The sequence below is a fragment of the Anomalospiza imberbis genome, chromosome 6 (genome assembly GCF_031753505.1).
Source record: "Anomalospiza imberbis isolate Cuckoo-Finch-1a 21T00152 chromosome 6, ASM3175350v1, whole genome shotgun sequence".
Lineage (NCBI taxonomy): Eukaryota > Metazoa > Chordata > Aves > Passeriformes > Viduidae > Anomalospiza > Anomalospiza imberbis.
The window spans coordinates 36040756-36057497 of NC_089686.1; the positions used below are offsets into that span (position 1 = coordinate 36040756).

Below are 16742 nucleotides of genomic sequence, written 5' to 3' on the forward strand. Positions count from 1 at the left end.
CCATCACATTCCATTAGGACGAGTGCTCGGGGGTTGGATGAGCTGCAGTGGCCACAGCTGGGGGCCCTCGCAGCTGCCCCCGGAGCGCCCCGGCTGCGCCGCGAGCCCCGCGCCGGGCTCCGGCAGGCCTCGGCCAGCCCCGCCAGTCCCACAAGGCGCCGCGGGCCGCCGCCGCTACGCGACTTCCGGCCGGGGCGTTCCCCGCGCCCGTAGCAACCGGAGCGTTCGCGGTATCCACGGCACCATGGTGAGTCCTGCGGCCGGGGCGGCGCCGGGGCTCGGCGCCGGGGGTCGGAGCGGCCCCCGGGCCGGCGGCGGCGGCGCGGAGCAGCCCGGGCTCGGCGGGAGCCGTCCGGGAGGCAGCGCGGGGCTCGCGGCGGCGGCTGAGGCGGGGGCCGGTGGCCTGCTGCTGTGCCTTGGGAAAGGGGCATTTCGGGGATAAGCGAGGAAAGAGGGGAGTCACAATGGCCTGCTGCTGTGCCTTGAGAAAGGGGATTTCGGGGATAAGCGAGGAAAGAGGGGAGTCACAATGGCCTGCTGCTGTGCCTTGGGAAAGGGGATTTCGGGGATAAGCGAGGAAAGAGGGGAGTCCCAAGCTCCCAAACCTCCGTTAGTACGTGGTTTTAAGGCGGCAGTATCGGTAATCGCACCGATTAGTTTGGTGTCTGTTGCTGTGCAATTCCGATTTCATCTGTTTAAAATACAAATAAATGTCTGCAAATAAAGGTGAAGTGTCGCTGTTTTGCTTTTTACTGGGGGTCTAAATTTTGTACATACTACGTGTCCAACCTCTATGTTTTGGGGGCGGAAATGCATCTTTTGTTACAACTATTACTAGTACAGGTGTGGTTATTTTTCTCCCACAGAGATTCTGTTTCTTGTTCCTGCCATGTTGATGGTGACTCTTCAGGGGTGACCACTGGTCACTTGGCATTTTGAATATTTTAAAATAAACTGTTATGACTTTCTTTAGACTAAACACCTGTAGAAAATTGTTCAATACGCAGGTAGAAGAACCCTGCAGATAAGCTTCTTGGAGGGAGTTTCCCTTAAGTAACCTCCTGTGGTAGAAGATACTCTGATTTACCTACAGAAATTTCAAGTGCACCTCAAAGAAAATTAAGTCCCTGATATGTGCTCGCCAGATAACCTGCTGTGCTGATGTCCATGTTTTAATCCAATCAGCAGAGATAAGTCTACAGAGGTCAGGCAAGAAGCTTCTCCTTGTGCTCACATGGATCAGTAGCTTTAAAGTCCAAACTGTTTTTAGGCATGAGTTTGAAACAGCAGCAGCCACTGATCTTATAAATGCATTTCTGCCTTCAACATGTGTGACCGAGATCATGTACCCGAATGCTGTGGTGGTTGGCTGCCATAATTATGAAAAAGGCAATTAAATTTCTGCCCAAAAAACCCCAATTAACTGGAAGCCAGCTGTTTTTTGCCTGCACACTGGTAACTGTTAATTGACTTGAATGAGGCTGTTGTAGTGGGAACTTAGGGATATGATCTTCTCAACCAGAGGAGGTCATGCAGATGTTCATCTCTGGCTGACACTGGGGAGCTGCTGCTGGGGCTCAAGTTTGCAGGTCATCTCCAATGAGACTTAGAGCTAGCTATCCCTTGGTATAGACCAGATTGAAATGAATGCCTGTCAGTGGGCAGAAACAGCTGGAACATCTGAGGGTGTCTCAATGGAGGTGCATGTTGATGTTTGAGGTGCATGCTCAGACTCCCTGGTGTTGCTGGCTCCTAGAATGTTGCTGGGTGTTTGGTGGCTGTGGCCTTTTCTTGTATAAAGCTGCCTCAGCTGTTGCCTTTTATTGCTGGGACCAGAGTTTCCTGTGGTCCAGAGTAAAGTACCCAACACTAAAGCTCTGTGACTGATGTAGCTGCCTGTAAGATTTTTGGGGGAAGTTAGTTTGTTGTTTTTAACTTCTACAGTGTGGTGGGGTTATATATCTGATAACCTGAAAGGCTGCTTTTATCCACGCCCTGCTACCCTTAAGAGCAACAGCGATGCCAAAACTAGTCTTCCTGTATTTGTAGAAAGGAGGCTGTTGATCACTGTTTGTAAAAGATTGATCTCTGAAACCTTTTTAATCCCAAAGACATCTTGGAATATGTTTAATGTTTAGAGAAGCATTAAAGATGTTGATTATATATTACTGTTTTGGATATCTTTATGTGGTTTCATTAAGACTCTGATGTGAGGTGGAAAAGTAAGAGTTAGTGACAACAGAAAGTTGGTCAGTGGGTCAGTCCTTAAAAAGCATCTCTCAGGTTTTTCCAAACCAAATAACACATGTTTTCACATTGCATGGTGTAACTCAATGCAAAACAATTGGAAAGAAACCCCAAATATATATAATCCAGTTTGCTCTTGAGTTTTGGCAAGATGTACCTCATTTTCTTCAGTGAATTTTACGAGGCTGTATCATTTTCTGGTCACAGACTTGCTTTCAGGCAGGAAGCTACTAATGCACAATAGAAAGTGTGAGGTCTTAAGAGCATTAGACTGCAATTTTCAATGTAGTAACTTCTTATGCCTTTAAATTGAATTTCACCATATAAGCTAATAAGCAGTGTGCCATGGGGCAGAGAGTAAGATCAGGAAGATAATGTCCTGACATTAAGCCCATTGTTTGCTTCTGAAAATGCAGCAAAGTACCCCAGAAAACAAAATTACAGGACACTGGGGGGTTTCAACTTCTTTCACTTGGCTGACCCAAGATAATATAGGAAAGTGGTGGAAGGGAGGCAAACAAGCAGAATAGGGAGAGGGAAGGAAGAGGAAATAGATTTGCAGTGAACAAGCCACTTAAAAAATTCAATAATTATTCATTCACTTAAGTTTGTTTCACTTTTAGGCAAAAGCAACGACCATCAAAGAAGCTCTAGCCAGATGGGTAAGTACTAGAACAGTGTCTAGCAGTGTGAGATTTGACTGTATTCAGCTAATTTTGTTTTTAAAACATTGTGAGAAATATGATTGCTTGAAACATCTGCTTTAAGAAGTTTCACAAAGTAAAGTCATGATTACTACTGTTGTTGTTGTATCATACTTTCTGTATGTTCCTGTTAAATTGATACAACTGGTAAAGATTAGTCTCTTTTGCCCTCCTGCCTTGTTCTGCTGGATATGCATTGGCCTGAAGCCACAAAGAGTTTCAAAGTTGGGGATGTATTATGCTTTAATTATGCTCTGTTCACTTTACCTAAGTGCAGTCTTTCCCACAGAATAAACAAGCATGAAATTCTCACTGTACCAAGTTCAGTGAATCTTCTACATGTCTTTTGACATATGGTCCCTCATACTGTGCAAAGCGTAACTCAGAATGAGGTTCTTGGGGTTTTTTCCTCTTAAAGTACTCTGATAATACAGAAGCTCATTTGTCTGGTTGTGGCTGACCTGGTCTTCCAGAAAGCTGTGTGTTGGCAAGGATGTGGATGTAATGTGAAATGACGATGTAGGATGCTCAAGGGTCAGGTTCACTGTCCAGTAAAACCAGCGAGAATCTTTCCCCAGTCTCTGAATTTTAGATGAAGTCACAGATGTGCTGTTGGGTTTACATACATTAGCTTTCCTGCTAATTCTGGCCAGCTGCTAGAGCAAGGATTTATAAATGTTTTGGACTCTGGAAGATCTGGATATGATAGTGTGAGTAGGTACGCTTGAAAGCCAGAAGCTCAAGATACTAGCCTGTAACTGAAGATTACTTCCATTTTGAATTTTATCATTGTTTAGTACCTTGAGTATTTCAGGGGTTTTCCAGTAATGTTGGTATATCCCACAAACTTCATTGCTGCTCTCCTAGTAAGATCTAGAATGCAACAACTTGCAGACATTAGCATTAGTAGAGGTATGAACTGTGTATAAAAAAGTTTGCTTTTCCTCCCTCACTCTTTCTGCCTTGCAGAACTTCAGCACCATGTTTCCTATTAATAGATTTATTTTTCATTTGCTCCTCTGTCACATGTCTCTTAGATAGAATCATCCTGTATCAGTGAGTTTCCATTAATGTTAGGGATAAAGTGCTGAATTTGTTTTTCTCTTCAAGTTATTAGGGGTGGGTCTAAATCTTCCTTTTACTCTTCCTAATCTGGGTCCATGTGACTTGTACAATTGCATTTGGTGTTGTGTTGCATTCTGAATGTTTTTCTTCCCTTTGGCATAAGGGTTTACCTCTGCCCTACAGTCAGGGTGACATAAGTTAAATCAAAGCAACTTGAAATCAAAGCAGCTTCAACTTGGCAAACATGTAACCTGTTCTTATAAAAACATGTCTGTTCTACCTATATTTTTTCTGTGGGATATTGTGGCTGTGCAGCTGCTTCCAGAAGTACTTGGCAACCTGGATGAATTTTCTTCCTGAAGGTGCTCACTGCTGGCCCAGTCTGTGTTGGAAGCTCTCTCCCTTCCATATTTTTAAGGAAAAATATATTTTTATTTGTTGGTATAAGCTCATAGATTACAAACTGAGTATAAATACAAACAGATACAGTACTGTTGGTAGAAAAGAAAATGGAAGTTACACATTGATATAGTTACTTTGTTTGAACATGTATCACCATATTCCAGCAAAACATCTGATGTGCTTATTTGCTAAATCACTAATTTTGAATAAAAATACTGTCACACTGAATTTGGACAGAAACTGGAATATAAATAAGTGTACAAGACAACATGATTTTTTTTAAATTAAGTTTTCTGAAGTATTTTCGGTGCGTAAGAGGAAAAATAATGTTATCAAAACCTGATGTTCTTCTGTGGGATACTAAAAGACTTATGGGATATGATTAATTTAATTACAAAGTAGCCGTATCAACTGGGGCACACTCAGCTATCTCTCTTTTCAGTAGATGCATGAAATGGAGGAGGAAACAGAACTCCTTGTTTTGAAAGCGCCAAGATTTCTCCATTGTTAATGGACCTCCAGTCCTTGCACTGAACACTGAGTGAACTGACAAAATGCTCCCTTTGTGCTGTCAGGGAGGCAGCTGTCAAAACTGCTCCTACTCTCTAAACAGATACTTGTTCCAAGTGTTTAGTCAATAACTGACATCACTTCAGAATTTTAAAAGCTTTAATTGACCATATTTTTTAATAAACCTAAATGCCAAAGTTACGTCCATTTTTCCAAGGCTCTGAATTATCAGCCTAGGTTGTAAATAGGAAATCTGTCTTTTGCTGTATTCTCTAAAGTGTAACATCTTCCCCCACTCTTTTTTAAAGGCTAATTAGAATTATTTTTTTTTATTCCTAATGCTGTGAATATGTTGAAGTTCTCCCCCAAAACACACTCCCCTGTGTTCAGTTTGTGCTGTGAGCTGTGCACATGTTCTGAGATTTCTGGGTGAAGTGAAAAGGAGACTTTTCTGTCAGAACTTTAAATCTGCTTCTGCTCTAGACTGGCCCTATCTGAGGTTTCTGTATGTCAGTCTCCATGGAAATACCTTAATCCAGAATTTTAGCCTTCCATCTATTTTCCATTCTTTATGGCAGATGACTCCTTTATGAATTGCTGAAGTGTTACACAACTTTTAAAAACCAGCATATGTAATGCATGTTATTTTGATATCTTGAAAATAAGCTAGCTTTACCCTTTTTATGCTACAGTAGCAGGAATCTTGATAACAGCACTCAAAATACTTTCTCTTTCCAGTAGTATATTGGAATTCCTTCTATAGTATTCACTTTTAGAGTAATTCTTTTAGTGTAGTAGTTTTTGGTAATTGAATGTAGCAGTCTCTTCCTCACCTTCTCTTTTCTTTAGGAAGAGAAAAGTGGCCAGAAGGCTTCAGAGGCAAAGGAAGTGAAACTGTACGGGCAGATTCCTCCTGTGGAAAAGATGGATGGCGCTCTCTCCACACTTGTTAACTGCGAGTAAGTTCAATTAAAAACATGTTGGAAACAAAATATTCTACTCTCTTCATTTCAGTTTTTCTGCTGTCCACTGCAAATATTACTGTGTTTAAGTGTGGCCTTCAAAGCAGCAACTTTGGCTTCTTTTTTTCTTAACCGAGCTTCTCTTTCTGCACACAATTGCCCTTTTTAATTCAAAGACCCCTGTCACTTAACTCAGAAGGTGTTAGGGTAGATTCTGTATTAATATTTGTCCCCAGAAAATTATATACTGTTTATCATTATAAAATTACATATTTGTGTTTGGAGTCTATCAGTTAAATGGCACGTTTATGATCCACTCCAAAATTCATGGAAAAAAAGAGGCAATTTGAGCAGACTTTCAGAAAGAGATTAGAGTAATTTCAGAAATAAATATCCATGCATTTGATAAGGCTAGGCATCAAAAGATAATCCAGTATTTTATGTAAGTAACTCATAGTACTTTCCCAGAAGTTAAATACAGTTTAAGAAATCTTAATGGTAGGAGGATATTTTGAGTCTGTTACACATCCAGTTAGTTTACCATCTAATGAGACAAAAACATGTAATTATTTTTAATGCAGTGGTGTTGGGACATGGAAATCTTCCAATGTAGTGATCCCTTATATACTGTGAATTGATTATTCTTTCTTTTAAAGGAAACTATCACTGTCTACAAACTGCATTGATAGAATCGCCAACTTGAACAACCTAAGTAAGTGACAAGCCAGCTGTCCATTGTGCTTGTTTTCTAGTTGCCTGGTTAGGAGATATGCCATCATTTGTTACATGTGTCCAGCTTTATTTATACCTGTTATTAGCCTTTTTTATTCCCTCCTCATAGAACATTACAAGTGACCTTTAAAATGACCAGTCTTACTGGAGAATGCACGCTGAGCAGCTGTGGTATATTGCAGCAGGTATCCCTGCACTAGCCTTGACAGTTGTTTCACAGTGCAACAATCAAAAAATTCCATTCACTAAGCACTTCCATACCTTCCCGTGGGCCTTGCTGTGCTATTCAACACCTAATCAGTTCTAAAGTGATGTCATGACCATTTTCCATGCTCCTGATGGAGACAGTCTGCCATTCAACAACTCTGCAAATACATTATTGGTTGCAATGAGGTTGGAGTGTTGTAGACCTGGATGGAAAAAATGTCATTCCACTTTGCAGAGGACTGGATATACTTGGTTTTATTTTGTTCATACTTTAGATATGGATGTGCCACCTGTCTAGAAGTAGAGCTTCTCTTTCTTGGACAACTGTCTTTGAAACTCTTGGGTTTCTTCGCATAATAAGCTCAGACTTCAAAAGATTTGGAAATACTAGTCAGGGAAAAATATTCCAGTAGTCTTTCCAAATAACTGTTCTGTAATACTTCAATTGAGTAACTATCATGAGAAAAAATAATTAAGCAGTTATACAAAGAAGTGAAACCAATGAAATTTTTTAGTGGGGTAAAACCTTAAACACCTTTAAAGCATACTAAATATTTATATTAATGTAGATTAAAAACATCCAGTCTATACCAAGTATTTGATGCTAAAGCCAGACAAACTAGAACTAAGCTGAATGTCTCTCATCGGGCATCTGTAAGGCAGCTTTATATGCTGCCTCTAGTATAGAAACACAATCTGCTGCCTTAAAATAAGATCAGAACCACTTTTGCCTGGAGAAGAAGGGATATGAATTATGTAAGACCAAAAGAAGCAAGTCAGCAGTTAGAGTTCAGGTGCAAGGTGAAATAATAATTTTTGTCCAGTTTTTATCAAAACTGAATTTCAACTAGGTAACCTACACATGAGCAGCTTTGTATTCATGAATGTATTTCTGAGCTTTCCTCTGCATCAATTCCTGCTGATCTGTTTAGGTCAGGAGGTTTTTTTTCTGTTAGATTGTTCTTTCTTAAGGCAGCCTGTTCAGAGTGCAGTTTGTAAGCAGAACATGGCATTTTACCTGACTTACAGCATGTTCTTATTTTAAAGGAACCCTGTTTATTTACAAGATTTTGTTTCATTTATTACAGAAAACTTGAGAATTCTGTCTTTGGGAAGAAATAACATAAAGAACTTGAATGGATTGGTATGTGCTTTTTAGTATCAATACTTCACTAACAAAATGGGGTAATTTCCCTGTGCTTATACAAGTCTTTGCCAAATTCAATAAATTAAGTGAATAAAAGGTTAGGCACTAACCTTTGATATTCTCCTTTTGCTATCATCTCTTTACCCTCTTACACGTTGCTTCTGAATTTTCAGATAGTTGTTCACTTTTTTTGGTTCAAATTCTCTTAATATTTGGAAATTTTTCTACCTTAATTTACTACACTGAAAATTTTAGAAAGAGAGATTTTCTTGTCTTTAATAAAGATAATCAGAACTTCTATATGAAAATCGCTGTCTATCTGTAAAGCTATTTAAATTCTGCTGGCTTTACATGAATATAATTCCTGCAGAATTTTTGCTTGCAGAATTTTCTACCTGAAGATATTTAGGCTGTGCTTCTTTAATACAAATATTGGCAGTTCTGTAAAAACAGACTTCCTCAGAGTCAATCCCTTTTATGTTAACTGGCGCTTGGAACAGTATGGCTTTAGAGTTGATGGTGGCAGGACTGAGTCTACCTAGTAGGGGAAAATTAGTTGAGGAAAAAATTTGATACATTTTCTTCCATTTGAATTCAGGCCAGATTAATACTTTTTTCAATCAGTATTTTTTAAATGAATATATAAATTATTTTCTTTCTCAAGAGGTAAGGTTTCGCCTCAAAGCTGTTCTCACCTTCAGAGATGCCATCTCTTAAGTGTGAAAGGCAGAGCTAGTGTGTAATGACTGGTTTAAAAAACCCTCTCTTTTGAGAGAATTAGGAATGTGATTTCTGGCCAGCAGATACAAACATACCAGAATTTACTGGAATGAATAATGCTCTCACACTGTATAACATCCCTTCCAAAGCAGTTGTTGAATTGCATTCTCTTCACACATGCTTGCAGTGCACAAGTAGGCAGATTTGTCTCCTCTGCCCCTGTGCCTTAAGAATTACTGCAGCCAGCTACATCTTGTTTCATTCTAATATAGCAATTTCTGTCCTCCTTACATATATTACATATATTTGCATATATAACTTTGCCTTTTAATTCCCATGAGCATTTGCCATGCCTAATAATTAGGGACCTGCTTAAATGGAAATGAGGACCAATACACCTTAGTATTTTCTCACATGGGAGAAGGTGATTCTTCACCTGTAGAAGGTGAAGAAAGAGTATGAATAATAAGGAAGATGTACTTCTGCTTATCTGAGTAGTCCTGTCATTTTCCAGGAGGCAGTTGCTGAAACTTTAGAGGAGCTGTGGATCTCATACAACTTAATTGAGAAACTGAGGGGTATCCGTGTAATGAAGAAACTGAAGGTTCTTTATATGTCAAATAATTTGGTGAAAGACTGGGGTAAGCCAAGCATCTCTTCTCTGTAGAGACTTCTGTAAGTGTGGTGAATGCATGAGTTAAGTCACCAAGTGAAAAATAGTGCTGTATCTCATGGAGCTTTGATTGTAACTGACAAGCCTGCAGACATTTGTGCAAAATCCCTAAACACCCACTCATGCAAGAGAATAAAAATAGTTAGAATATTGAATTTAACTTCTAAGTCCAATTAAGTTCATCCTTTAAATCATCTTTCTCCAAACTCTCTTAAAGCATATCACCGTTCTTTAACCTGACACCAGTTAGAGCCCAAGCAGTATCTCTCCTGTTGTATCCCATGCTCTTTATGTTTGCACTGAGTGTGAAAGGAATGTGTGGTGTAGCTGTACTTTCCATGTTCCACAATCTGGTTGGTGTTTTCACCTTTTTGGTTGCAGCAGAGTTTGTGAGACTGGCAGAGCTGCCAGTACTAGAGGAGCTGGTGTTTGTAGGCAATCCACTACAAGAGAAATTTGCTGCTGATCCGAGCAGTTGGATTGAAGAAGCAACCAAACGAGTACCCAAGCTGAAAAAGCTGGATGGTGAGTCTGGGGCATGAGGTAATTGGGATGATTTAAAAGCTTAATATAAAGACAACCACGGGGAAATTAGACATAACCTCAGAGATTCATTTGTGTGCCCATGAAATTAATATTCTTCCCTCCTCTTCAGAGTTATTCTCTGAAGAGGAAGTAGGTACTGAGATCCTGGCCACAGTGTTTTGACAGATTTTGGAGTGCTAAATCCAAGTGGTCTTGCAACCTACAGTTGGGCATTGTTCTGTAGCTACCCAAGTAGTTTTATCAAATACCTAATAGGGAGTGGAAAGATTTAGCATTAAATAAGTTAACAAGGCTTTTATCTGCCAAGTTGAATTACAGTTTTTCCAACAAAAGAGGTGACATGAGAGAATGGAGATAGACAGGGATATGCTCTGGTTTGCTTTTGATGCAAGGGCAAATTTTCAAAACTGCATGCAAATTTCCTAAATGCCTGAATATCCCCCTCCATTACTGCAATAAACCTCAATTTGTGAGCTGTCCTCTCCTATTTAAGACACTGGTATGAAGAGATATTCAACCATTTAGTTACTAAAAATTAGAAGATTTTGAAATCTATTTTGAAATATGTTAATTTCTGTCAATGGAGATGTTAGCTGTTCACTATTATCCCCTGTTTACTAAAGCAATGAAGGGGAGAGCAGGAGTGGTAACACTAACACAGAGTCAGAATAACAGCAGGGAAGGGAAGAGTGGAAGCATGCCAACAAGAGGAGACAGCTTCACTACAGGGAGTGGTGGATGGGAAGTCTATTACCAGACTCTATCTAAAACCAGATCAATTGCAGTAAAAAAATTGTTAGAAAGTGGAAGCCTGATGAGAGAATTGCACTGCTAGGAATGATGGCCTGCAGTGGTCCATTTGCTGTTCTATATAGGAAAAGTTTTGAATGTAGAACAAAAAAAGGAATAGGGCACATATTTTTTGGGCAAAAAGTGCCCTTGGTAGTATAAGGTTAGACTTACTAACCACACTAAAACTTGGGCACATATGTCAGGAAAAGGCAGCACAAAGTAGGGACCCCACAAGAGAAGGGTGATGTGCTGATTGGTGGTTAGCAGTTAAACTGACTTGGTGCATCTCCTGGAGACCAAGTGAGGCTGATCTTTGCAGAACATAATTTAGTACATTTTTGTTCCCTGTTGCCCAAGAAGTTGGAAAAACATCCAACAGAGGAGCTCATAATTTGAAGGCTTTTCTAGTTAAGACCAGTTTAGTTATGCAGAAGTTCATGTTGGTTAGAAACAGGCAGGAAATACAACTCTTGACTCTTTCCAACAGGACAGATAATATAATTCATAATTCAAATAAGATCATAATTTCAGGTAGATCATAATTAACTATGTCTTCCTCTTCTTATTTTCCTGTTTTTTTTTCTCCTAGGTACCTTAGTTGTTAAAGGAGAAGAGGAAGAAGGAGCAGAAGGAGGAAACTGATGACACTTTCTTATTGGGTATTAAATTATTAAAGTAACTCCAGATAGCTTTGCACATAAACTTTTATAAAAGTATTTGTTTTGAAGAAAATCTTTGGGCAGTTTTTAAAGGACCAGCTTATCTCCACAGTCTCTCACCCAAAGAATTAGTTACCAAAAATTGCTCATGCTGGTTTCGTCAAGCTTATGACACCTTCTCTAGAGACTAGTGGAGCTGAGTTTACCTGCTGTTTGGCTAGCAAGAGATCTTTGTTTAAATTCATACATAGCTATTTTTAATTCCTGATTAGTGGTGCTTGTTGTTCACTCTTGGGTTATAAAAGAAACGTTTTAGCTTATTTGGTGCTGCTGGCCAATATTCAATTGGAAACTCTGAGGCCAGAAGAACAGTGTTGTGGTTTAGAGACACCTGACGAGCTTTGTTGTGTTTAATTTTGTCATAGGACTTTCTCAATATTTTTAATATGTGAGTTTGCCTTTTCATTCTGTGAAGTGTTATGCCAAACAGGCCCAGTAGTTGCAGACATACGCACAAAAAAGGTATTGGTCTGATGAGCGCTTGTTCCTGGCCTTAAGTCTTGAAATGGGCTTCTCACATTGGAACTCAACTGCATTGCTTAGAAGGCCATGTATAACTTAGATATTTATTTATTTTTAAGAGGCAGTGGGAATTCATTGCATGGTTTCTGTAAGACTAAAATACCTGCTAACTTTGGGTTTTGTCTTTTACTAAGACATTATATTAGATTGGAATATGTGGCCTATTAGCCTACAGCTGGTTTCTGGCTTTGGACAGGGTCACTGGTGGACATAATCCTTCTCAGCTCTGGAATCTTCCTGTAACTAAGGAGGCTGATAGTAACAGAGAACAGCAAACAGAAGACCTGGGCTTGAGGACAGAAAATTTTGATTTTGGGGATACTAATTTTTTGTGAAAGCACAGATATAAGCAGTGAGAGAAAGTATATGGAGTTAGTGGGGACAACAAAGAGGAGAGAAGAGAGAAGAGAGAAGAGAGAAGAGAGAAGAGAGAAGAGAGAAGAGAGAAGAGAAGAGAAGAGAAGAGAAGAGAAGAGGAGAAGAGAAGACAGCATTGGTAAAAAGAGTATTGAAGAGGTACTGAATGTGCTATATTGCAGGGTAACCAGTTTTAGTGAAGCCCCCTTATGTGGCTATTTCTAGTGAAAAGCATTAAACAACAATGAAGACATACCTGATTGCAATGTGGGATGCCAATAGTGCAGTTTTTCTTCTTCTCTTTGAAGAATAGATGGAATTACCTGAGTAGATTTTTCTGCAGTTCTTTATTGGTTTTTTAACAAGCTTTTCTTCTAATTTGTGGTACCATCTTTTATTTTTAAATTGAAGTGACAGCAAGTAGATTTGTTGGTTCCAGGCCAGGCATAGAAGGGAAGGTGTCAGAATGCCACTCTTAGTTATTTTGTTCGTGAAGGTGTGGCAGGAGTTGAAATCTTGGAAGCCAAGTTCAGAGATAAAATGGTAGAATTGGTCCAGGCAACAGTGGTACAGATCTCAAGCTCCAGGTATAGTTGTAGTAGGCGATTCTCTCTAATCGGTTTCTAAGTGAACACTGTGAAGTAAATGATTACAAGACAATCACAGTTTCATTTCAATATATTGCTACTTAATCTGTGATTATTGGAGGAATTCTAAAGCATTCTGATTTAAGTTGGCATTTGCTGAAGAGGTTTGAGTTTGATTTGGATCCGTTACTAAAAGTAAGGTCAAGAGCACAATGGCAAAAACTCTGGACATTCTTCACTCAGCACAAACTATTTCCAGGCAGCTGTTCTCTTTACTAGAAACTACTTTCTTAGTTAGCTAGTTCACTGGGTTTAGACAACTTCATTTTTGTTTGTTATTTCTTTAGAAGTATTCTCCTAGCTTTATTATGAGTAAAGGCAGCATTGACCAAAAAGCACCATGGAGGAGTGTCTACAGTCAGCAGTCATTTCACACGTCTTTTGAAGCCAAGCCATTCTGTTCACTTGCAGTCGACCACTCTTGGCAAGGTGGGTGTGCTTGGGCGGTACAGAGCCCATGGCACTCATAGGCCCTGCTGGCCCCATCTGCTGGGGTGGCCCACAGGGGATTGGCTGTGCCCTTGACCACTGTAGTCAAAGTGTGGCTCATGTGAGCCAGAGCCTGACTGACTCAAAACTTGCCTTCTGAATGCTCCCAACAAGCAGAAATGCCAGATTCATCTCTGTGTTTGGAGATATTGACCACATGGTGCTCTTCTCCTAGTGCTTGGCCACAAAGAAAAGTGGTTGAAGCTGTGGACCTGGTCTCTCCCAGCACAGCTGCAAGTGGTGTGTATGGCTGGGTTAGCTCCACACATGATTGTGACAGGAGGAAAAGGGAGTGACGAGCACAGTCCAACACCAAGTAATCCTGCTGGTTGATTCTTTAAGTATGGCCTAAGTCTGTACATTTCTGAAGGTTACGTTAGATACAGCAAATACTCTACACTTTGGCTATATTGGGGCATTCTGAGAGCAGAATAGACACTTGGTGTTCTTACTGTGTTGTAATGATTGAAGTGAAACACACATCCATTGACAAGTTGTGAGGGATAAGAGCAGTTCCTGGCTCTTGTAAGTGATCAGTAGAGGCTACACCTACAGGAATCAGTCCAAAACTATTGTAGGTGATGGTAGAGCTGGGTGGATTGTGTGGCCCACTGGCATTGGTGCTTTCCACAGATAAATCGGCACAAATTCTCTAGCTCTTTTCTTTGGGGGCTACATTATAAATACCATCAAAAAAGGAGAAAACATCATTATTGAAGAAAGGGAGCATCCAGTCTTAGAATATAATTTAAAACCCTTCTGATAAAAACTCATTGAAACAGTACAGTAAGAAAAGAATAGACTATGGCTTTTGTTTGTCAGGAGATGCTTTGTCTCAAAGCTGGTAGCTTCACTTTACCTTGCTTTGTCTAATGAGTCATGATTACTCTCAAGAACCAAACAAACTCCCCAAATTTTTTCTCCTCCAAAGCTTCCCTAAATTTTTAAATTTGCACTTTAAAATTAGGCACTGGATGTGAGGGAAGTCATAGAGAGGTGGTAGAATTAAAACAGCTGGTTTGCATATTGTGGTGCTACACAATGCTATGTATAAGGTGACAGTGACACCTTGGCCTGTGCCCCCAACAGGGACATTAGAGTGAGATGCTGGAAGGCCTGGCTTTCACTTGTGCACTCTGCTGTTCCCTATCATACCACACCCAGTGAAGCAGTAAGCACATGATTATTCATGAATGAAAGGAGCACCTATATAAAATGTGCAAGCCATGTGGAATTCCGCTTTTCCCAGTGAAGTTACAGAGGACTAGCATCCACTTTATTCCTTAGAGAAATATCCTAAAATTAAATTAGTGGTAGAAACTAGCTAGGTTTTTTGCTTGCTTGTTGGCACACTCACCTGTCTTCAAAGAGCTGACTGATGTATGCAGTTATTATTGAGAACTGATGGAAAAATTACAGAAGAGACCTGAGAACCAGCAGATGACTCAGGTTACACTAGAAGTAGGCTCATCCAGAAAAACTTCCAAGCAAGAGAGCACTTTTAACATCCCCTTTGGCAATCTTTTGTATACAGTAATTTTGTAGCATGAAAAGCTGTTAAATTTGCTGTGTTTAAATTATTTAGGCCTATGTTTATAAATGTTATTCTGTGAAACTTGTTAAAAAATAATATAACTTTATTTTATACAACTGTCTTTGGCTGATGTGTAATGAAATAGTTCAGCTTGTGAAGAGTATTTGGAAACTAAATTTCATTCTCATGAAACCTTCCTGGCTGCTCAGGAAGCAATGTATTTAGAGTATGATAGCATGTAAATGCTGTTCCTTATTGCCTTTATATTTTAGACTAGAAAATAACTTAAGGCTTTAAAAATGCTGATATATTGTGATTGTTGTCATCTGATACATAAATATTTTTCAATCTTTTAAGACATTGGTTGTCAGAATTTGTCCTAGGTTGTCTTAGATTCTAAGAGAAAAGTCTGCTACTGCTATGTGTGGAAAATATCCAGGTAAGTTAGAGAAATGGCTGGTTTCTTCAGTACAAAATTACTAATTCACTTTGAATTTAAATTCTATTAACAGTAATATACAATCAGTTCCATTAAGCCCAGACAGGAGAAGGCTAACTGATTCAGACTTCTCTAATAGAAACTTCAGCCTTCATGTCACTGAAATGTAATTTCAAAACTCTATATTCTTCCTACCCCACAGTCCACAGCAGTCAGTCTCAATAATGACAAGAGCAGCATCCTACAGTCATGGTTATAATGCTATTTAGAAAGCATATAGGGAGTTACTGCAGAATTCCTCATAGTACACTAACTCAAAGCTTACTAGTCTCTAAAATGCTTTATAAGGTTTCTTTCAGTAGCTGAAATAACTTCCAGAAGCTTGGGCTTAGATCCAGCAGTTAAAAAAAGATAGAACCCAAATTGCTCCAAATGTGTGGGGTTTTTGATTGTCCAAGGTTTGTTTGCACAGCCTCAGATTTAGTGCAAAGTACTAAACTTCAGCACTTTTGTCAGCTGGCTTTGACAGGGAGGCAAATGGCTGACTTAAAGCCTTAAAGTCCTGGTCTGTTATCTCAAGTGAAGGCTTCAGTGTTCCCTTTCTCTTCACACACCAAGCAAAATACTGTTTTCTCCAAATGCTATTGCTGATCAACTGCCACAGGCACAGGAGTAAACTAAAGCAAGGACTTCTACACTGAGCTGAAAAAATTAGTGTTTTCATGTCTTGGGCTGAGTCTTTCTCCTACCAGCTTTGCCAAAAATATTGAAATGAAAAGGTCAGCATAAATTAACAGGTGTGCTGCCTTAGATCCTAAGTGCAATCTCACAGGAGACCAGTCAGGCACTGGCACATTTCTGCCATCTGCTTTTTTGTAGCTTTTAAAGACATCATGCCCACAGGTGTGAGAACACCTGTGTAGCCTAGTTAACTAAAAGGCAAAGTACCAAAACAGAAGGAAGATGTTTTGAGGATAGATGGAAGCGTATTTAAAATCCACAGCAAGAGATCCAGCTGCTGCCAGAAGAAACAAAATACATGCTGTGTAACAAAACCTGTTAAATCCCCCCTCAGATTCAGGTAACAAATCGGTGCCTTTAAGACAGTATTTAGTAAAAGTTTTTTCAAACTTTGTCACTGAAAGTGTGATACAATATGATCTACAACTGAAGCCATCGCAGAATTCACATCTGATGCAGGCCCATCAGGTACTAAGTTACTCCATGATGTCTTTGCCTTGCCCATGGTCTTTGCAGTTGTTTCAGGTAGAGTCAGAATCCCACCGGCCTCAGTTACAGCACAGCAGACCTAGAACCATTCCCCAGGA

The 16742-nt window shown here is 39.7% G+C and overlaps 1 protein-coding gene across 4 annotated transcripts; it reads left to right on the plus strand.

Annotated features, from left to right (window-relative positions):
* The first annotated feature begins 130 nt into the window (after positions 1-130).
* Positions 131-15331, plus strand: DNAL1 (dynein axonemal light chain 1). 4 transcript variants are annotated; one of them, XM_068193373.1, is made up of 8 exons: positions 131-247; positions 2871-2909; positions 5778-5887; positions 6547-6602; positions 7918-7973; positions 9211-9337; positions 9751-9894; positions 11297-15331. In XM_068193373.1, exons 1-8 carry the CDS (start codon positions 245-247, stop codon positions 11347-11349), a joined length of 588 nt encoding a protein of 195 aa, XP_068049474.1. In that variant the 5' UTR covers positions 131-244; the 3' UTR covers positions 11350-15331. The 4 variants fall into 4 exon arrangements, with proteins under 4 accessions (XP_068049474.1, XP_068049475.1, XP_068049476.1 ...); XM_068193374.1 differs by having other exon boundaries at positions 9754-9894; XM_068193375.1 differs by lacking the exon at positions 2871-2909 and having other exon boundaries at positions 216-247.
* The last annotated feature ends 1411 nt before the right edge of the window (positions 15332-16742 follow it).